The following is a 23,909-nucleotide window of genomic DNA, read 5'->3' as shown; positions in this document are numbered from 1 at the left end:
ATTATTATACCCTTATGCCTTTTGTTCTTTAATATTTTGAATTGTTTTTAGCTTTATATTTCATTTATGTTAAGTTTTGAAATTGTGTTGTATGCATTTCTTTTTTAAATGTGTATAGGTAGTTTTTATAAAGTTTTAGCTTTTAGTTTTGGATCTGTTTTTAGTTGTTTTAATACTACAATTGTTTGCTTCTGTTGTCCTCATTTGTAAGTCGTTTTGGATAAAAGCGTCTAATAAATGACTAAATAAAAATAAAAATAAATAAAAAACTGCTCACCCACAGAAATATATAATCTATCCAGCTCACCGTTGCTCAGTCTGTCCAAAGTATTCACAATACTGTATTGCTCTGCATGGAATATATAATTGTTGCATATTAAAATATCTGGCAATTGTTTAGGCTTCAGGGGTTCAAACCTCAGCGAGGTTTTCTTGTGGATAGCTCAGAATCTGAACCCTTCAGAGTGAAGCCTGCCACCAAAAAATAATGATTTTTTTCAACAATTTTAATACTTTTTAATACAATATAGTTAGTACAATGTCTAAAGTGGACTAGAAAATAAGTGTCTAGCTTTATTATAGCTTAGAAAGTCACAAGACCAATCCATCAGTCATAACCATACAACTGTAAAATAGCCACATGCATAAATCAAAGCTAATCGGGCGGTTGAATCCAAACGTACAGTTAGATGTGTTCATCTGGTGTTTGACTCAGGTGGATGGAATCCTGTGTCTGGCAGACATCTTAACGGACAGCACGTGTGCAGAGGCAACCCGAGCGGAGGCTGCAGCAGTGATGGCTCAGATCACCTCCCCCCATCACACCTCCACACAACACCTCGCCAGCTTCCTGGAGAGCATGCAAGACATCGTCACGGCCCTCATCGGTAAGTTCAAGCAGTGTTTGATGTTTGCACACATCCGCAAGTTTAGCAAATACAATGCCTGATAATCCAGGGGTAGACAACTCCGCTCCTGGTGGGCTGAATTAAACACCTGCCCGTTATTTTCAAGTAATCCAGGGGTGTATTCCAGAAAGCAAGGTTAACTTACCATCTGCTAAACCCTAAACTCTCGGTTTACCAAAACCTTGCTTCCTCGAGATATGCTGATTCCAGAAACGCATCCGGGAGTAAGTTCATTCAACCCAGAGTATGTTCCTGGTTAACACACAAGACATTCTCAACAGAGCGACGAGTCGACAAGTCACTATGGAAAAGTGCCCCATGCTGCTTCTTTCTTCTTCTTTTGTTCAATAGTCATTTACATGCTTAGTGAATATCGCCACCTTTTGATGGTCGTGCAATCATTTGTCATATTTTTTTCGTTTAATCTTTTAATCACTGAGAATAAGAACTATAGTGTTTTATGCTAATTATAAAATAAGAAATATCACATATGTATTTATTATTAATGTTATTATGTATTCCTGTGGCTCAGTGGTAGAGCATTGCTTTTGAAGCACAAATGGTCGCGGGTTAGATTCCCAGGGAACACACATACTGGTAAAAAAATGTGCAGCCTGAATGCACTGTAAGTTGCTTTGGATAAAAGCATCTGCATAAATTTAATTAATTAATATTATTATGCATTTATTTATTATAGAATTACTGTATATTTGTCCGACTTGTGTTCCTGTTTTGGTTGTGTTTTTCTCCCCACGTGCTTCCTGTGACCCAGTTTCTCCCTCTCGTTTTGATTTGTCATTTGGTTCAGGTGTGTCCCATTAATTACCCTCGTTTGTCTATGTATTTAAGCCCCAGTCTGTTCAGTCTTTGGTTGTCCGTCCACCGTTATGTTATGCTGTGTTTTCCCTCACCATTCTGCCCGTGTTCTAAATTTGTTCATTAAACGAAGTGAGTTTGAACTGCACCTCCTGTCTTCGCCTTCATTCCTGCGTTACCGTGACAGATGACCGGACCAAATAATGCAAACTGGGCTGAGGACCAGCTGTGCTGCCTGCGGCAGGGTGGTCGGCCTTTGGAGAGGTATGTGGAGGAATTCCTCGAGCTGTCTTACCGGTTGAGCTGGCACGACGCTGCACTCGGTGCTTGTTTTCAGTTGGGTCTGGATGAGGAAACGATCTGTTGTGATCTTCCCACGAGTGATTTTCCCTTGGTTGAGTTGATTAATCTCATCCTTAATTTGAATGGTTTCTTCTACTTTTGAGGTACAAGAAGTTAAGAAGAATGAGAATCATCCTCATCCAGCCCCCTCTGAAACACACCTTGTATCTCCAGCTCATCCCACGGTGGGACCCTCCACATGCCTAACCAATGGTTCTGATCACCCATTTCCTCCTGTGTTTCCCCACGCTCGAAAATGGACTTCTAACAGCGCTAGAAAAAATCTACATCCCTTCTGCTGTCCCTTCTTCAGCCCAGAAACGCCGGCTGCTCCACAGTCAAATTTACCGGCCACTCCAATGTCAAGCCTGACGGCAGCGAGAGATGGCTCTAGCCCCTGACCCGAGTTGAGAGAGCTCTCCAGAGTCCGCTCCAGAATGCTCTCCAGAGCTCAACAGGGAACCCACTCACGCCACAGAGCTCAACAGGGAGCCCACTCACATCACAGAGCTCAACTGGGAGCCCACTCAATTCACAGAGCTCAAAAAGGCATCCAACCCTCCTTCGTTTCCTAAGTCTCCTTCGCCTCCACTGGTCCCGTCCAGCCCTCCTTCGTCTCCTTCGCCTCCACTGGTCCTGTCCAGCTGTCTTTCATCTTCGCTGGTCCCGTCCAGCCCTCCTTTGTCTCCACTGGTCCCATCCAGCCCTCCTTCGGCTCCTGTTGCCACGTCAAACCCTGGGAGGCTGCAGTTTCCACGTCCAGCCCCGAGAGGGCTTGTGTCCCCAAGTCCAGGCAGGAGAGGGCTTCTGTTCCCGAGAGCAGTCTGGAATGGACTTCTGAGTCCAGTCCAGAGTCAGTCCCAGCCAGGGGACCCGGAGTCTGTAATGGCAGGGCCAAGACCTCCTGGACTTCCTGTTCCGCCATGGTTTCCTGAACCGCCTGCTCCGCCATGGCCTCCTGAACTGCCTGCTCTGCCATGGCCTCCTGAACTGCCTTTTCCGCCATGGCCGGCCTCTAAAGACGATATTCTCCCCAATGATTTTTTTGGGGGTAGTAGGGGTCCATCCATGGATGCCGGACCGAGTGCCGAGGTCAGGCCCCCTGAGTTCCCTGCTTCGCCATGGCTCCCCAAGCTCCCTGTTCTGCCATGTCCTCCTGAACTGTCTGCTCCACCATGGCTCCCCGAGCTCTCTGTTCCGCCATGGCCTCCTGACCTGTCTGCTCCGCCATGGCCCCCTGAACTGCCTGCTCTGCCATGACCTCCTGAACTGCCTGTTCCGCCATGGCCCCCTGAACTGATACTGCCCTGGAGACCTCCTTTCTTGTACAAGCCTGTCCCTAGAGGCCTCCAGAGCACCCCCCCCCTTCCCTCTGGAAGTTAAGTGGTGCGAGGACATGCCTTCTGGGAGGGGGAGGTAATGTCAGACTTGTGTTCCTGTTTTGGTTGTTTTTTTCTCACCATGTGCTTCCCGTGACCCAGTTTCTCCCTCTCATTTTGATTAGCCATTTGGTTCAGGTTTTTCCCATTAATTACCCTCATTTGTCTATGTATTTAAGCCCCAGTCTGTTCAGTCTTTGGTTGTCCGGTCACCGTTATGTTATGCTGTGTTTTCCCTCACCATTCTGCCCAAGTTTGTTCATTAAACGAAGTGAGTTTGAACTGCACCTCCTGTCTTCACCTTCCTTCCTGCATCACCATGATAATATTATAGAAAATGCAGATCCATGACAATAAAATATAAGTATATTAGAATAAAATAAACATTACCTTGTTTTAATAGTGTTTTATAATTAAAATATATGGCTAACTATTAAATATGACAATATAATAAATATAATAACATATTAGAATAATATAATATTACCTTATATAATACTTGTAATAGCATTTATAATTAACACATTATACAACTATATAATATAGGCCATATTGTATATTTGATAACTATATTGTAATAATATATAATATTTTGCGCAATCTGTCACACCCACTGGAGTATCGCTAGTAGGTGACAAACTCCTTTACCTTGAATATTGAGTAAGAGACATTCAAACACCATACAAGAGAGAGAGAGAGAACAGATAGAGGAGGGGTGATTCAGAGAAGGAGAGAGAAAGAGACAGAAAGGAGGGGTACGGCATCAAAAGACAGAGAGTGTTTTCTAACAGTGACGCATGCGCTGATAATCCTGAAGTGAATTAACCCTGAAACATAACCTACTCCGGAGCAGGTTATGTTCAGAGAATACATTGCTATGGCAACTTACATACCCTGAAAGTTATCTCAGTTTTTGGAACGGAAAGTTGAGTTTATCCGCTTACTTACCCTTAAACATACCCGGGTAAGTCGCATAACCTGCTCTCTTTGCCTGGCTATACCTAAATTTTTTTCCTACGTTGTTTACTATTTTTATAAAGTCCCACCCTCACCTGCACCGCGTGTCAATATTAGTAGTTGCGATGATACTACCTTTTCTAGTATCTTTGACAGAAAAGGGAGATTCGAGATCGGTCTGTAATTAATTCATTATTTGGGGTCAAGCTGTGGTTTTTTAACTGAGAGCCTTATTAACAGCCAGTTTAAAGGTTTTTTGGGACATATCCTAATGACAATGACGAAGTAATAATAGTCAGAAGAGGATCGATGACTTCTGGAAGCACCTCTTTTAGTAGCTTGTGTAGTCGTGGTTGTAGTGAAGGCGCATGACGAAGGAGTAGAAGTTAGGAGTCTTTAATACACATAACGTTAATCCAGCACAAAGGAATGACAGAAACTGAGGGCTTATAAGAACAGGCAAACTAAGGAGCAAACAAAATTAATAATACAACACAGGTGATCAGAATAAACGATGATTAACTAAATGAGAACAGGAACTGAACCAAATAGGGACAAACAGGAACTAAACAGAAACAAACACGTGACAGAATTGTAATGCGTTACACTACTTTTGAGTTACTTTCACCAAAATATCCACAGAAGTATTATAAAATGCCAAAATGTAGTTTATTGCTGCTCATTCTACATCCAGTGGAGGGGAGGTCTATATAGCATAAAATTATAACATCATATTTAGATACCAGTATGTAGGTCTACATTAATGTTACGTTGTAGTTTAGGTTAAACACAGATAAGCACAAACCGCATTATTACATTCATAAATAACACCGGTAAATGAAGAGAAATGTTATAATGTACAAACAATAAACACAATACATAACCTATAGGCCATTTTGAACGGTTTCAGAAAAAAACAATAATGAAAAATATAAGTTGCTAAACAAGCAAAAACGAATTAGGCTAATTCAATGCGAAACTGAAAGCAAATGGTGTTCTCGTGCAGCCTACTTCTCTCATTCGGCATTAATCCAATTAAATGTGACCATATTTGCGACGTATTTGAATGCTAAACTATTATTTATTATGTAAACCAGGCTTACCTAACGTGCTTAAAAAACATCCTCGTCACACGAGCAAATGTGTGTTTGGCCCAAGCTCGGGCTGAACAGCACGGATTGTACTACACAGTACGCACTATTTAAATTAATCAGTGTATCTATATGTTTGATTGGCTGCAACGTTTGCAATGCTGTAGTCTATGTGTGTGCGTGAGATGCCGGCGCGATCGAACAGCGGAAACAAATAACAAAAAAATACTTTGTCATTTTTGGTCATACAGATCATTCGAAACTGCAATGTGATTACTTTTATTTCTGTCATCTCAGTTTCCTTTCCGTGGACTTTCGTAGAGCGCCGTGCCACACAAATAGCCTGTGAACCAAACTAAGCAGCATAGGCCTATCTCTCAGTCTTTTCCTTTTGTTTTGTTAATCTGTTAATCAGGCTATTTAAGTCAAATATTTTGCATATTCATTAATTGTATATATAGATTATGATTTAATGAAAACAGAACATTGCGCTTTTGCTAAATAATGAAAGCAAACAGGATGCGTGTTCTGCTGTTTCGGTCAGTGAACTTGAGCGCGAAACTCTGAAACTCTGTGTATACTTGCCTTACAGATAGGAAAACATATCTATAGAGAGCAAAATGTCTGCTATGGAGATGAGTCAGTGTCGTCGACTTCATCTCTTAAACCGAGAACAAAGAAAGCAATATAGTGTATCAATAAAATATTAAAATGTTAATGCAGCCTCCTTACTGTTTTTCCCCTGACACATTCATAATCATTAGCTTCTGCGGTGCGCTGTGGCAAGCTTTATACGTGTGCTTGGGCGCTTATAGGCTATGTAGGCAATTAAAGGCTCATTATAATGATTTATATGGTTTATTAATAAATGTGCGATTAGTCGACTAATGCTTAAAATGAATGACTACTAGTCGTGCTAAAATCTGTAGTCGAGGACAGCCTTAAAAAGCAGTAATATTGTGGAATTGTCACGGAATGGTGTGCTAAACAAGGCGCACGACAAAGGAGTATCATCCAAGAGAGTTCTTTAATAACCCACAGGAGAAAACAAGCACTGCCAAACATAAATCCAATCGATAGCAGACAAAGGAACATAGGAGAACACAGGCTTTAAATACTGTTAACGCAATCAGGGAGAAACAGAAACAGGCTTGGAGCTAATTAATCAAAAACCATGGAAACAAACAAGGGAACACAGGCAAACTAGGTCACAGAGGAGACTCAAAATACACAGACATGTGACAGGAATATTGTTACTATTTAAAATAACTTCTTTCTATTTAAATATATTTTAAAATGCAATTTAGTCCTGTGATCAAAGCTGTATTTTCAGCATCATTCCTCCAGTCTTCAGTGTCACGTGATCTTCAGAAATCATTCTAATATGCTGATTTGCTGCTCAAGAAACATTTATTATTATTATTATTATTATCATCAGTATTTAAAACAGTTGAATAAAAAAAAAATCAGGATTCTTTGATGAATAGAAAAAAACGAAAGATCAGCATTTATCTGAAATAAAAAGCTTTTGTAACATTATACACTAACATTCAAAAGCTTGGAGTCAGTATAATTATTAATTTTGGGGGGAAAGAAATTATAATATTTAATACTTTTATTTAGCAAGGATGCTTTAAATTGTTCAAAAGTGACGATACAGACATTTATAATGTTAAAAAATATTTTTATTTCAGATGAATGCAGTTCTTCTGAACTTTCTATTTATCAAAGAAACCTGAAAAAATGTACTCAGCTGTTTTCAACAATATTAATAATAATAAATGTTTTTGAGAAGCAAATCAGAATATTAATGATTTCTGAAGGATCGTGTGACTGGTGTAATGATGCTAAAAATTCAGCTTTGAAATCACAGTAATAAATTACATTGTAAAATATATTTAAATAGAAAAGTTAAATAGTACAAATATTTCACAATATTAATGTTTTTGCTGTACTTAGGATCAAATAAATGCAGGCTTGGTGAGCAGAAGAGACTTCTTTAAAAAAAAAAACATTAAAAATCTTACTGTTCAAAAACTTTTGTCTGGTAGTGTATATATATATATACCAATATATATAGTGTATATATATAATATATATATAGTGTCTTTAGTTTTTAGTCTTCACTCTCAACCAGTTTTGATATCTTAATGTTTTTCTATATATATATGATTTTGCTAAATGTCAAGTGATTTCACCTTAAAAGGGTCTTGGTGCATAAAGAAGATCTGTAAAGTTGCAAAGACTAAAGTCTCAAATCCAAAGAGATATTCTTTATAAAAGTTCAGAGTCAACCACGCCTACCTAAAACGGCTCGTTCTAACACGCCCCCACATGTCTACATCACGATGTGGGAAGATTTGCATAACGCCGCCCCAATGTTCACGCAAAGAAAGAAGGCGTAACTTTTATTCTCGCTGTAGTATTGTTGCCGCCGCCGCCATGTCGTGAATGCGCTGTGTGCTTCGTTGTGAAAGCGAAACGTGGGTAGTACAATTCGACAACGAAAAATGCTACCTGTAAAATTATGGTTTATTAACGTCTACACCTACCACAACCCTAAACCTACCCTTACAGTAATGCAAATACAGTAATTATGTGTTATATTCGCGGTTGTAGCTAGAAGGGATACGGCTACAGAAATCCAACAATAAATAGTTTTTTCGGCCCCACTTTATATTAAGTGGCCTTAACTAATATGTACTTACATCAAAAATAAAGTACAATGTACTTATTGTGGTCATATTGTATTGCAAAGCACGTTTGCTGCTATTGAGGTGGGACATGGGTGAGGTTAGGGACAGGTTTGGTGGTATGGGTAGGTTTAAGGGTGGGTTAAGTTGTAAGGGATGGGTCAACTGTGTAATTATAAATGTAATTACAGAAATTAATTACAGATGTAATTACATGCAGGTATTTTTCAAATATAAGTACAATGTAAAAACATGTATGTACACAATAAGTGCATTGTACCAAATTATTAATTTAAATGTAAGTACATATTTGTTAAGGCCACTTAATATAAAGTGGGTCAGTTTTTTCTATCTATTAGATTGTGTTTTATTAAAGTCTACACCTACCCCAATCCGAAACCTGCCCTTACAGTTATTCAGATACAGTGTTTCCCCTGCCATTATTTTAGGAGGGCGGCCCGCCCCCCCAACGGCATCCCCCACTCCCCTTGGAGGTCAAGGGAATTTTATTTAATTATATTTTCTATCTAGCGCCAGATCACAACAGAAGTAATTTAAAGTTACCTTTCTTATAGAACATGTCTATACCTTGTTCTTTCATTAAGCAAACTAAATAGCCTTATGTTATTTATCTTATTTACACGACGGCATGTCATTTCAGTCTCTACGTTCTGCTCGCGCTCTCTGTATCACGCACTGCGGAGTTCCGCCCGATGCACGCGCTCACACACATATGAATTCTGCGTGTCTCTGTGATAATGAATGGCGCAGACGCGTGGTGTTGTGTAGTACTCGTACTGAAGCGCGCGTGACGCTTGCGGTGATATTAACCTCTGCCTCTCACTAATGAGGACATAAACACATGAACAACATCTCCAGAACTGCTCTGAGAGTCACTTCATGAGCATTTGACCGTTTCATTTGAGTAAAACTATCATCATGTCATACACAGACAGAAATGTAAATGTATTCACGGCAACCCGTCAAAATAAACGTTTGGTTTAACTTGAGGGCATTGGCAGAAATATATTACTGTTGTTGAGTAGAATGTACGTAACAGACTGCTACTACTACTACTAAAATTATTAAAACCTTATTTTTAAGGAATAAGCATTCAATATTTCTTCAATGTTTTAATTGTAATATTAAATGACCTTTATTTTCCAAAAAATGTAATTTGTTTAATTTTCGTTACTTAAAAAGATAGATTAAATGAATGTTTTATGCCTTAAAACAAAATGTAAATACACAACACAGAATTTCTGAGCAAAAAAATCATACGGCTATTGTAAGAATAAATGAAACTTGTTTTATGCTTTCAAATTAGACATGCTAAAACAGAATTTGGTTACAATAAAACATAAGGTTGGACAAATAAAACATTTCATAGGGCCCTAAACGTAATATTTGTTAAACTTTTAATAAATTGATGTTAAATTGTTTAAGTTTCATGATTTTAATTAATTAGACATGCTTTTTGATTAATACAATTTAATTTAACCATTAAAAAGGAGTCCAGAGAAAAAAAACAAAAACTGAATCTCCCCCCCCCCCCCAAAGCCGTAAACCTAGGTGAAACACTGAGATACATTAAATATTGTTGTTCAGCATGAGAAAAAGGACACAATATTGATGTGCGCATGCGCAGTAAACCCTGGTAGGACAATCTGACGGGTAGGATAAAATGTCAGGACACCGGCCGCGCCTTTCTCAAGACCGCCGGCCGTTCCTCCCTCTAGCCCGCAGTGTGTGACGCATTTTATGGAGGACTGTTTCCTGAACCCGCAGTTCTGCATAGCCTACAATGGGTCTGTGCTCAAAGGCTGTTCTGTAAAGTGGGGCAGTTCCAACTTTGCAATGACTGTCTGGCGCTTCTGACTCACAGACTGTAAGTACATTTTTTATATTTAAAGAATTTGCCATTGAGGATTCAAACGCGAGTTTTGGGCAGTGTAGTGTAGCGTTTGTTGTTTGTCATTTCTCTGATCACAAATGCAGACATGGTTTTATGTTTACGCGGCGCGATGCAACACAACGAGTAAAAAGACAGTACAAGTCATTATAATCCGTAATTATGTCCCCACTGGATGCAACAAATGCCTCGTTTGTAATGGGTTTTATTGGTGTTGTCTCATCGTGCTGGGACAGGGCATCATCACAGTATGGTGAGGGGCGTAACATTTCTGTCACACGCTTGAGGTATTCGGCCAATCACAACACACTGGATAGCTGGCCAATCACAGCACACCTCGCTTTTCAGACTGATGAGCTTTGTAAAAATATACGCGTTTCAGAAAGGCGGGGCATAGAGGAGAAACAATAATGTACAGTATGTGGAAAATATTGTGCTTTTTTAACCTTAAACTGCATAAACACATTGCATTATGTAACCCCTCTCCCCCTGGTCCTCACCACCACACCTCGTTCTTGTTCTGAGTGGGTCTCAAATAGACTTGTGCCGGTATTCGGTAGTGCGGTATATCACGGTAATGAATATGCACGATATTGTTATCGTGGGCACTTCTAAATACCGTGAATAATTATATATTACAAATTATTTAGAATTTTGAATGTATTTTAAGAATACTTTTCCCATCAGCTGGTCAAAATGCACAACAGCGCTGTATGCTGTGTGAGAGACGCGTGCGCACTCTGATGTAAACAAGCGCAGATGAGAAGCGCACGGCGGAACATGTGAGAGACGCTCTGGAGGAAAGCCACTTTCACTCTCTGACAGCAGATGAAGCTAAACTGCAGAAATAATAATAATAATAATTCATTTAAATGCAGCCGTTACCCCGGAAACCCTGTAAACAAAGCATCTGCACTACTTTCTGTTTCTGAATCGAGTTTAAATTATTTAAACATCAAAAATTATTAAAAATAATTTTTAAATGATTTGTGTATTTGCTCTGATGTTCATCACAGCGCCAAATACTTAAACATTTAGACTTAATAGGTTATTTATTTTCAAACTTTTTTTACATTTTAATCTGCACTACAACATGCCCTAGATATTGTTTGAAAGTGTTTCGATTCTTTATTGTTCGGTCACACTTTACATTAGGGCTTCATTAGTTAACAAACTGCCAATGAAAAATTCTTCTGAACATTCATTAATCTTAGGTATTCCAATATTTAATAACAGGTTGTTAAAATCGAAAGCTGCAACTGTGTTATTTAATGAGCTAACATGAACTAAGACTAGTATTTTTTAAACAAAGATGAATAACTTCTGTAGCAAATGTAGCTATTGCTCATTGTGAATATTAATGCATTAACTAAGGTTAACTAATGAGGTCTTATTGTAAAGTGATACCTATTGGTCTTTATAGTTCTTTTGCACTTTAATCGGTGGAAAACTTTTAACTTTAAACAATTTTCTGTATTGCTTTATTGCATTTAAATGTTCAGTTATTTTTGTTATAAGAAAAAAGTTATTAAACCTGTTATATTGTATTATGACAGCACTTTTTTTAAAAACTAAATTTCAATACCGTGATAATACTGTATACCGTGATAAAAGCAATAGCAATTAATCGCAACATGAGAATTTGATACCCGCATATCCCTAGTCTCAAACCCGGGTCACCGGCATAGGAGGCAGATGCACTAACAAGGAGTCTAAAGACTGCAGCCACTAGCGTCAGTCACTAGTACGTCTCTTGAGATCAGGGGGTGAGGTTTACCTGCACAGCACCTACTCGCTGGCCTCCGTTACAGTTACACCAAATACACAACATAATGTTCTTTTTAGCAACAGCATATGACCCCTTTTAAGAAAAACATTAAGATATCAAAACTGGTTGAGAGTGAAGACTAAAAACTAAAGACACTTATCCCCACTGAACACATCCAAATAATACCCAGAAAGCCAGTCTCAAAACCACAATTAATCTGCACCATGCATAGGACCCTTCTGTACTTAGAGTATATTACTTATTCACATTGAATCCACATTAAAATGACTAAGATCCAAACATTGACAAGCTATAGCTGGTTGTTACGGTGGCTTAATAGTGCACAACACAACGCAATTAAAAAAGCAAACATAAGCTCACAACACAATGACATTAAGCCACAACACAACGAAAATGCTCCCGACCACTAGGGGGCAGTGTTGACAAAAAGCAATAGCAATTAATCGCAACATGAGAATTTGATACCCGCATATCCCTAGTCTCAAACCCGGGTCACCGGCATAGGAGGCAGATGCACTAACAAGGAGTCTAAAGACTGCAGCCACTAGCGTCAGTCACTAGTACGTCTCTTGAGATCAGGGGGTGAGGTTTACCTGCACAGCACCTACTCGCTGGCCTCCGTTACAGTTACACCAAATACACAACATAATGTTCTTTTTAGCAACAGCATATGACCCCTTTTAAGAAAAACATTAAGATATCAAAACTGGTTGAGAGTGAAGACTAAAAACTAAAGACACTTATCCCCACTGAACACATCCAAATAATACCCAGAAAGCCAGTCTCAAAACCACAATTAATCTGCACCATGCATAGGACCCTTCTGTACTTAGAGTATATTACTTATTCACATTGAATCCACATTAAAATGACTAAGATCCAAACATTGACAAGCTATAGCTGGTTGTTACGGTGGCTTAATAGTGCACAACACAACGCAATTAAAAAAGCAAACATAAGCTCACAACACAATGACATTAAGCCACAACACAACGAAAATGCTCCCGACCACTAGGGGGCAGTGTTGACAGTTAAACACCGATATTTCCTCGAGACGCCACAAGAAATTCTCAATATATGCGATTGATCTTAATATGTGTAATCGATTTGTAAATGAACAACGTGTTTTTACTGAATGTTTTGATATCCTGGTAATTTTAATGTATCGATTCATGAATCGAGCCGAAAATAAATCTATATTATTTTCGATTTGGACAGTTTAGCTCTGCTCTTGCGCACAATGGACTCTATGCACGGTCACTTCTGCGTTTTTCCTCAGGGGGCTTACTTACATCCGGTGCTGTGCCGAAAGCCATTGTTCCTTACGTAGAGCTTTCAAAATGGCAAGAGGAGAAGATGATTTTTCAGTTTACAAGAACTTCCCCGGATTACTGTAAATTAATTTAATCGTACGGAGAAGGGCATTAAACGTTTCAAGTTACATTGACAACTTTAGGGTGAGTATTGTTCTATCGTCTTCTAGCAAATCTAGCTAATAAGGCTGGATAACGCTGCATGACTTCTGCGCAGATTTGATCAGTACTTAAATAGCAGGGCTAAGTTAGAGTTTAGCTTTAAACTCCGTCCACCTCAGGTTTTTATAACTCCTAAGAGATAGTAGCAATAACATCAGAGCTCCCGGTAATCCACGTTTGTTTGCATCTGAGGCTGTGATAGGAACGTCTTAACTTGATATAAAGTATTTTTAAATACTGTTCCCATTTTTAGATTTCCATGTATCGTAATAAACCTTAGTCTGACCGTTTCTGGCAGTTCACTGTTATATTTTCCTGAAGCTTGAATTGATTGTTTACATTTAATATAGCAGTTTTCCAGGGATCCCTAACACAAACATGATGAAGCTGTTCAGTAAAAAAGCAATTAAGATCAGAAGCAAACAAGATCAGGAATGGTTAAGAGTAGGGACATCCTTTGAAATATTACTTAACTATTTTACAGTGTATTGGCATGTTTGTAACATTATATAGACTTAATTCTTCATAATTTATTTTAAATATAGTTTAATTTGCAATGTAACAATTTAAAATGCAACTGAAAGTAATTCAAAATGTATCTGAAATCAATTCAATATGTAACCCAATGCAATTATCTTCACAGATTGTTTTAAAAGCTTTAAAATGCTTTTTCACTTTTTTAATTTTAGTCAGTGTGTAGTGTGTATGTTTGGGCATAAAAAAGATCTAGAAAGTTACAAATCTCAAAGTCCACTCCAAAGGAAGATATTTTGTTTTCCCTTTGTTGAACCCCTTTTCAAGAACTACAACGAACGGCTCGTTTGGACTACAGCGTTGGTTTTCCGGGCTTTGTGATATCACAAAGCGGCTCATTAGAATATCATTACAAATAATTCCCGCCTACAGAAATTCGAATGGTTGGGGGGTGAGGGGCGAGGTTGTGAGGTTGGTTGAGTGAGTGCATCAGACGAGACGACGAAGAAGAAGTGCTGCTGCAGAGTTAGTGCATCAGAGAAAGCCAAGAAGAAGGGCTGCTGTGCTGTAGCTTCAAATTTTCGGCATTTCTAGAACAATTCTTACAAGTACAACATGACGTAGCTGGGCGCCGCGGACAGGCGCCGAATGGCGCCGCTGGTGTGCCTACACTCATAGAAAATAATGTATTTGAATTTTAAAGACGTAGCGTGACACTGCGCTTCTCGTCCGCTGTGCGACCGCCTGAAATGCTGTTTTTTTCACCTCCGTGACCAAACGTCTTTGTTTGGGCTTCCGAAAGCAGATGATGTCAGGAAACAGTGGTTACAATTAATTTTTTAACTCTGTTCCTGAGCATTATAACTGTACCAGACAGCACACTATTCAGAACTGAGAATCAGTACAGTTCCTCCTGAACAGAGCTGCACTAAATGGAGCAGAACTGGTACAAACCTAGAACATTGTAAGTAAGATCATTATAAAATTACTTAATGAATGACATAATTAATAGACTTTTTATTAATAATATTAACATGCCCCATTGGTATGCCTAGAGAGTTAAGCCAGGTACTGTCAGTGGGATGGTGGTCCTGTTTGCAAGAGAGGAAACTTGCTGAGTGGTTAAGGTAGGAGTAGACTGTCTAATTACATCATATTTTCATATCTTGCTATATTCATAATGTATAACATGCCTATATGATTAGCTTCATTCATAATGTATGCAACATGTAATGACAGTAGTGGAAGATTTTTATTTTTTTAATGGTCAGTTTACACTATACCTTTGTTTTTCATCTCAGGAGAATCAGTGGCATCACCAGTGGAGTGAGTGCATCAGACGAGACGACGAAGAAGAAGTGCTGCTGCAGAGTTAGTGCATCAGAGAAAGCCAAGAAGAAGGGCTGCTGTGCTGTAGCTTCAAATTTTCGGCATTTCTAGAACAATTCTTACAAGTACAACATGACGTAGCTGGGCGCCGCGGACAGGCGCCGAATGGCGCCGCTGGTGTGCCTACACTCATAGAAAATAATGTATTTGAATTTTAAAGACGTAGCGTGACACTGCGCTTCTCGTCCGCTGTGCGACCGCCTGAAATGCTGTTTTTTTCACCTCCGTGACCAAACGTCTTTGTTTGGGCTTCCGAAAGCAGATGATGTCAGGAAACAGTGGTTACAATTAATTTTTTAACTCTGTTCCTGAGCATTATAACTGTACCAGACAGCACACTATTCAGAACTGAGAATCAGTACAGTTCCTCCTGAACAGAGCTGCACTAAATGGAGCAGAACTGGTACAAACCTAGAACATTGTAAGTAAGATCATTATAAAATTACTTAATGAATGACATAATTAATAGACTTTTTATTAATAATATTAACATGCCCCATTGGTATGCCTAGAGAGTTAAGCCAGGTCCTGTCAGTGGGACGGTGGTCCTGTTTGCAAGAGAGGAAACTATCTAATTACATCATCTTTTCATATCTTGCTATATTCATAATGTATAACATGCCTATATGATTAGCTTCATTCATAATGTATGCAACATGTAATGACAGTAGTGGAAGATTTTTATTTTTTTAATGGTCAGTTTACACTATACCTTTGTTTTTCATCTCAGGAGAATCAGTGGCATCACCAGTGATCTGCTTGACCTATCAGTCCTCCAAGTGGCAGAAGTGTTAAAAAACCATACCATTACACTATTACAGTTATTAGTATTTTAAATAACTATTACACTGTTTCAAAGTTTCAAAAATGTACGTGTTTATATTTACATGTTTAGATTACACTAGTGAGCAATAAACCATATTAAAGTTATATATATTTGCATTTACATTATATTTAATATTCTAGTCTGTACAAATAAAACCAAATGAATCCATCCCAAGTGTTTTGTGTAAGGCCAGATCTCTCTGTGGAAGACTGACTGAAAGGTGGACCATGAAGAGGAGGAACTCATCGAAGGGCTGCAGAGACTGACACTGTCAAAATACATTTTAAATAATTATGATAAATGCATGTAACGTGCACATCAAAAAAATAAATATAAATATAACATTTTCTTTGTCACAAATAATACAATATCAATATTTACCATTGTGTAGCAAAGTGGCATTGGGCAACAGAAACAGTAACACTGGAGAGATGACTGCCCTAGGACTTGCACCCAGGGAAATATTATGCACACTCAGGTGCAACTCAAGGCAACACAGGTTCAAGTCTACTTAAATATGAGCAAGAGACGTGGGTACAGAAACGTTAACATTAGTATAACAAACCAATACAAGAGATACTAAACCACACTGCCATAATGCTTACCTTTCCAATAGACGCACAAAATCAACCGAGCCGTGACTGAATTAGCCACACCGCTAACAAACACACATCAGTGTCGAACGACAGTACCAGAAAGGGGGCGGGGGCACCCGAGTAACACCTCCGACTGACACAAATCAGCCCTTTATACACCCACCTATGGCTGCTGATAGGCTAACAATATTCTGACGTCAATACAGGGAGCGGCTAACTACCCTGCCACAATCTACCCCTGCTTTTTGTATCGTCGTCCCGACGATGCAGTACAAAAAACCCTATACGCATAAATCAACGCCAAGGCCTAAAAAGGACAGAAATCCCACTTGAAACAGACTCCTGTGGGAACATAGCCTCACTAGTCGCCTCATCCACTGCCCGTGGGAGACGATGAATGTTGGAGTGCTGGCCTGCCGTAGCTCTCATTGTCCTTCGCGGTGCGGCTGCATCAATAACAGGCAGGCCTGTGGACACGGTAACAGATACAGAAGGTGAACTCCTATCTACGGAGCACGATGGTCCTGAGGCTACCGGCACCCTTGTCACGGTCCCAGAGGGTGCCAACCCGTACTGCGGTGTAGGCTCAGCAACTCCGATTGAATCTCTTAATGCCAGCCTAGGTGGCATTGGGGGACTAGCTTGAGGGGCTTCAGGCACTAAGGCCAACAAATCACCCTCATCTAGCTCATCTACAGGAGGTGGTGCTTCTTCGATCAAAGAGCTATCATGAGGGCTCTGAACTGGAGAACCTCTCCGAATTCTAGTTTTCAACAGGGAATGATGAACATGCCTCACCTTACCTGCTTCATCAATCGGTGCAATCGTATATACAGCACCACCATCTTTAGGCGCTTTCACAACTTGGTACACAACTGGATCCCACAAATCCTGGATTTTGTGGTGACCTCTCATGCCACACTCACGTAGGTAAACCAATTGGTCCTCCTCCAGTGGCGTACACTGCACATTCTGATCATAATGTTCCTTACGTCGTTCTGCGCTGACCCTTAAACGCTCACGTGCACTTTCAAATGCCACCTGGAGCCTAGTTTGATGTTCCAAAATCCAATCATGGACATTACCTGCCACCGCCTCCTGAACAAAAAGTCAACTGGGAGCCGCGGTTCTTGCCCAAACATCAAATAATATGGGGACTCCCCAGTCGCTTGATGCAGAGTGGTGTTATAACAAAAGAGTACCTGTGGAAGACAAGACACCCAGTCTCTCTTTCTAGAAACAGTCAAAGTACAGAGGAGGTTATGCAAAGTCCTATTGAAGCACTCGCACTGGCCGTTACCGACCGGATGGTAGGGAGTAGTGTGAGACTTCTCAACCTTATAGAGCTGACAGATCTGCTGGATAAGGGAGGATTCAAAGTTCCTGAAAGAATGAATCCGACCAGGAACCCCAAACTTATAGAACCATTCCACAACAAGAACCTGGGCCACAGTCTCGGCACGTTGGTCCCGTGTAGGGACAGCCAGGGTGTATTTAGTAAAAACATCAGTCATTACTAAAATATTTTCAATGCCTGAACGAGAAGGTTCAAGCATTGTAAAATCAATAGCTAAAATCAAATTTGGCCTCGAAGCCAACAAATGGCCCATAAAACTACGGGCAACGGGCTGAGCATCTTTAGCAGACTGACACCTTTCACACTCCTGGCACCAACGGGCCACTTCAGAAGACATCCCCGGTCAATAGCATCGTTGCCGTACCAACTCAGTGGTTCGCTCGATACCCTGGTGTCCATGCTCCTGATGAAGCTGTGTCAGGACCTCAGCTTTCAAGATGGTGGGCAAAATCAACTGATAAAGCTCATCACCCCCATCAGGATAGAACACCCGTCAGTATAACACACTGGCTCTTTCCACAAAACGATCCCATTGACGGAACAAAACTAAACTGGACTTAAACATGTTGCGCTCAGTGGGCCTAAGACTGCGACTAGCATAGGCAATAGGCCGCACCTTTCCTCCTTATTCTTGGGAAAGAACGGCCCCTAAGCCACTATAGCCAGCGTCAGCCTCTAGAATGAAAGGCGAAGAGAAGTCAGCGTAAGCAAGGACAGGGGCAGAAGTTAGTTTACTCTTTAATACCTCGAAACTACTCTGAAAATGCTCTGTCCAGGCACCCCCAAAACTCTGTCCCCTACATTTCTTTAACTTGCCTCCTGCCAGTTCGGCCACCAGTTTATGCAGAGGGGCAGCCAACTTGGCAAACCCCTCCACAAAACGGCGGTAATAACTGGCGAAGCCTAGAAAAGAGCGCAACTCTGAAACGCTAATTGGAGTATGCCACTGGACCACTACCTCAACCTTGCTTGGGTCTGTAGCAACACCTTGAGATGACACGACATGTCCTAAATACTTTACCTCTATTGGAAGAATGCACACTTCTCTAACTTGGCTTTAAGTCCCTCAATCCCTAATCGACCCAAGAGCACTTCCAGCCGTTCTAAATGTTGGAACACGGAGGAAGAGAACACCACAATGTTGTCCAGATATAACAACAAGGACTGACATTGTTGGTCACCAAACAACCTCTCCATCAGATGCTGGAAAGTGCTGGGAGCATTGCAGAGACCAAATGGCATTCTGTTCCACTCGAATAGGCCAAATGGAGTACAAAAAGCAGTTTTAGGTCGTCAGCCTCCGTGACAGGGACCTGATTATACCCGCTGGCCAGATCCATTGTGGAGAACCAGCGGGCCCCTGTCAGAGCATCCAGGGATTCCTCAATACGAGGCAAAGGGAAGGCATTCTTCCTAGTTTTAGAATTTAGTTGACGGTAGTCTACACACATCCGCAGACTACCGTCCTTCTTTTTAACCAGGACAATGGGAGAGGCGTATGGACTGCAGCTCTCTCTGATCACCTGTGACTCCAGCAGTTGGTTAATATGTGCTTTCACTACCTCATACCCAGAAGGAGGTATCCTCCTGTACCGTTGCCTGACAGGGGTATCATCTAAAAGAGGAATATCATGTGAAAGGAGATTAGTACACCCTAAATCCCTCTCATGGGCTGAGAACACAAAGTGGTACTTTTGAAGCAGGGCCCAAACCTGAGCTTGTTCTTCCCCTGACAAAACTGACAAATCTACAGTATTAATCTGCTCCTGTACAGTAGGGCCTACCAGAGCAGTATGAGCATCCACCATAGCAGTGACTGACCTCACTTCACTAATGCCTTCAGGCAAACTAATAACAAAAACACCATTCAGGATACCTAAAGATGTCCTAGGGTAAAGTGCAACCTCAGTAACACCCACATTTACCACGGGTATATAACCTGTGCCCCAGGTCACTTGGACCAGTGCAGGGGAAGCCAACAACCCAGCAGGCAAACCCGCCTCAGGTGGCTCAAACAACACAGTACCACTAGAATAACACTCTGAACAGGTTGCTGCTACAAGCTTCATCATGCCATCCGGAATGCGACACACCCCACACCCCGCACTTTAACTGCACCCGCATGATCAACAGAAAACTGAGTATTACGGAACTAGGGGCCTGTGACACCGCAGGTAAATCAAAAAGAGCTACACCGTGTTGCCCAAATAGCTCCTGGTAGCACCGTCTAAGAACATTCATTCCCAACACACCAGGGACATATAAACCAGAACTACCAGGAGGGTCCCTGACAACCAGCACGCCACAATTTGGAACTAATTTACCAAAAAGCTCGATGTTTAGCTCCATGTAACCAATGTAAGGAATCGCAAGACCATTGGCAGCAGTAAGTTGCAACCACTGACAAGACTTAAGTCGCTCCTGCCCCCATGGCTCAAAATATTGGAGAAAACAACTCTCTGTAATTGTAGACACCATAGAAACAGTATCTATCAAGCAGGGCACCTGGACCCCACCAATAAGAACATTAAGATGAGGGCAGGAGGACACTAAACAAGACGCCGGAGTGGTACCATTTACAACACTTGAGCCGGATGACTCCCCAACCGAGCTGTGGTTCTGCAGCTCGGTGGGGATTAGTTTTCCGACTGCTGCGATGGACGAGACTGCCTACTACCAGTCGAAAGTTCTCCATTGCACTCCCGAGCGAAATGGCCAGGGCGTTGACATCTCCTACACATTACATGACCATAACGTGGGGATCGGCTTCGTGAATTAGGGGCCTGTAAACGAGCAAAACCTTGGGTGAGCTGATTTAACTGCTCTTGTTGCAATTTTAATATTTCCCTTAGTTCAGTTACCTCTGACTTAGAAGGAGAGCTACTAGGACCTTTACGTGACTCACCCTGCCGACTACGCCAGAATGTAGCAAAGTGGCATTGGGCAACAGAAACAGTAACACTGGAGAGATGACTACGCCACCCTAGGACTTGCACCCAGGGAAATACTATGCACACTCAGGTGCAACTCAAGGCAACACATGTTCAAGTCTACTTAAATATGAGCAAGAGACGTGGGTACAGAAACGCTAACATTAATATAATAAACCAATACAAGAGACACTAAACCACACTGCCATAATGCTTACCTTTCCAATAGACGCACAAAATCAACCCCAAGCGAGCTGTGACTGAATTAGCCACACCGCTAACAAACACACATCAGTGTCGAACGCCAATACCAGAAAGGGGGCGGGGGCACCCGAGTAACACCTCCGACTGACACAAATCAGCCCTTTATACACCCACCTATGCCTGCTGATAGGCAAACAATATTCTGACGTCAATACAGGGAGCGGCTAACTATCAATCACAATCGCATTGCTTGTTATTCCAACTTCTCTCCTCGTTGTAGCCGTCCTCGCTCTGGTCACACAAACCATGTGGGATGCAGGTTCAATAACTCTCCAAAAGGCCATTAAATGGTTCTACATCTCAAATCTAGATTGAATGAGACATGTTTTCAGGAAATTCACACCACACAATGGAATAACAATGCAAGTTAGTTTGCCTACACTGAACCTGATGGTTACTTTAAAAATGTATAATGTATTGACATGCAAGTACTCTTTTGAAAACAATTATTTTAACTGGGGTTTTAGCTTATTCTCCCTTGTGTCATTCTAAACCATTATGAATTTCTTCTGTGGGGGAAAAAATATCTAAATAGCTGACTGACACTAACATTATTTACAACATTTCTGTATGCCAATGAAGAAATCAAGCCATATGGGTTTACAACTACATAAAGGTGAGTATATGATGACAGCTTTATTTTAATTTTTGGGTGAATCATCTATTAACTCATTAACACATATTGCCCAGACCCACAAAAGTGTTTTTTAAAAAAACAGGCAACCACAGCGACAAAAAAAGTTCACAACAGGCCTACATTGTGCATGGTAGTAATGTAAATAAGGGTTTAGATCTTACCTAGTGTAGAACTGTATGTTGTCATTACCGTAAGTGGCGCCTGCAGACTGTAGTATCAAAGGTGATGTTAAAATCCTTACATCTACTACTCTGAATCCACTTATTGCAAGTTTCTTCATCCAGGGGAGAAGTGTGAAAAACTTTTGAGAAGCCTCACAAAACGGGACACAGCAATAGTGGGACAGATCACCCTCACGCATGTTTAAACTGTATGGAACTCTTCATTAAATAATTATATTACTGTGGTATAATTAATTTGTTATATTATAGCAATAAAATGTATAAATATTATTTTATATTAATCGTTCATTGACAAAAGATTGCGGCTGGTAATGCACTCACGCTGTGGCTGAATACAGACCGGAACCTTTTATGCGTCACCGGAAATACGTAGGCTGCGTGCCGTGTATAGAGTCCATGTCCCGTTTCTGCAGACCAACTGGCCCCTAGTGGTCGGGAGCATTTCCCTTGTGTTGTGGCTTAATGTCTTTGTGTTGTGAGTTTATGTTTGCTTTTTGAATTGCGTTGTGTTGTGAGCTTATGACTGCTTTTTTAATTGCGTTGTGTTGTGCACTACTGGTCCACCGTAGGTTGTGATTCTCCATTCTTTGCAAACATATCCAAACAACAGGAACAGGGCAATGAATGCAACTTTGTTTTTCCACTGCTCATCTCAAACAATATGCATTATATGTCTCATGCAGTCTGAGGATAAGTAACATGCAAGTGACATTCAATTCAATTCAAGTTTTTTTGTATATCGCTTTTCACGATACAAATCGTTGCAAAGCAACTTTCCAGCAAATTAAGTTTCTACAATATTTAGTGGTAGCTTGTCAGTGGTGACTGTCAGTTAATTTACATATGGCACAAATGTACGGAAAAATCAATTAAAGACGTAATCAAACAGATGATGAACACTATTAACAGCAATTATTATATGATGCAATCAAACTTATAGCAAAATGTGGTAGTTCTGTAAGTTGTTTCAGGGTTGGCATCATCTGAGGTCCTCTGAGGAGTTGCATCATCTCTTCTCAGGTGTTCTGGATCCAGACTGAAGCTTGTGTAAATCCTAGTTACCACGAGATGTCAATCCCAGCAGAAACAGAGAAACAAATAGAGACATAATTAGCATAGCTGCTGTTCCAACCAAGCAAAATTGATTTGTTTAACCCAAGCTAATGAATAATAATGTGCATTAGATCAGATATAACTGCAGTAAAAGATTATGAGGTGCATTATTTGAATGCTTGGCCAAAGAGATGTGTCTATAATCTAGATTTAAACAGAGAGAGAGTGTCTGAACCCCGAACGGTATCAGGAAGGCTATTCCAGAGTTTGGGAGCCAAATGCGAAAAAGCTCTACCTCCTTTAGTGGACTTTGATATCCTAGGTACTACCAAAAGTCCAGAATTTTGCAACCTTAGGGAGCGTGATGGATTGTAGCGTGGTAGAAGACTAGTTAGGTACGCAGGAGCTAACCCATTAAGGGCCTTATAGGCAAGTAATAATATTTTGTAACTGATACAGAACTTAACAGGTAGCCAGTGCAGAGACTGCAAAATTGGGGTAATATGATCATATTTTCTTGACCTGGTAAGGACTCTAGCCGCTGCATTTTGGACTACCTGTAGCTTGTTTATTGAAGATGCAGGACAACCACCTAACAGTGCATTACAATAGTCCAGTCTAGAGGTCATGAATGCATGAACTAGCTTTTCTGCATCAGAAACAGGTATCATGTTTCGTAACTTGGCAATGTTTCTAAGATGGAAGAATGCCGTTTTTGTAACATGGGAAATATGATTTTCAAAAGACAAGTTGCTATCTAATATAACACCCAGATTTTTGACTGTAGAGGAAGTAACCGTACATCCATCTAGTTGCAAATTGTAATCCATGAGATTCGG

At 40.5% G+C, this 23,909-nt stretch overlaps 1 protein-coding gene across 2 annotated transcripts in view; it reads left to right on the top strand.

Moving 5' to 3' along the window:
- The window catches only part of LOC107571243 (protein inscuteable homolog), a 104,183-nt gene that overhangs the window by 69,906 nt on the left and 10,368 nt on the right, over positions 1-23,909 (top strand). For both annotated transcript variants that reach the window (XM_016257558.1, XM_016257559.1), the window contains exon 8: positions 716-887. In XM_016257558.1, coding sequence (XP_016113044.1) covers positions 716-887 — 172 coding nt within the window. The remainder of the gene's footprint in view (positions 1-715; positions 888-23,909) is intronic.

Source organism: Sinocyclocheilus grahami, unplaced genomic scaffold (assembly GCF_001515645.1).
Source record: "Sinocyclocheilus grahami isolate Dianchi unplaced genomic scaffold, SAMN03320097.WGS_v1.1 scaffold1569.1, whole genome shotgun sequence".
NCBI classification, from domain to species: Eukaryota; Metazoa; Chordata; class Actinopteri; order Cypriniformes; family Cyprinidae; genus Sinocyclocheilus; species Sinocyclocheilus grahami.
Note: the sequence above shows the minus strand (reverse complement) of the source record. Positions and strands in the feature narration are given on the sequence as shown.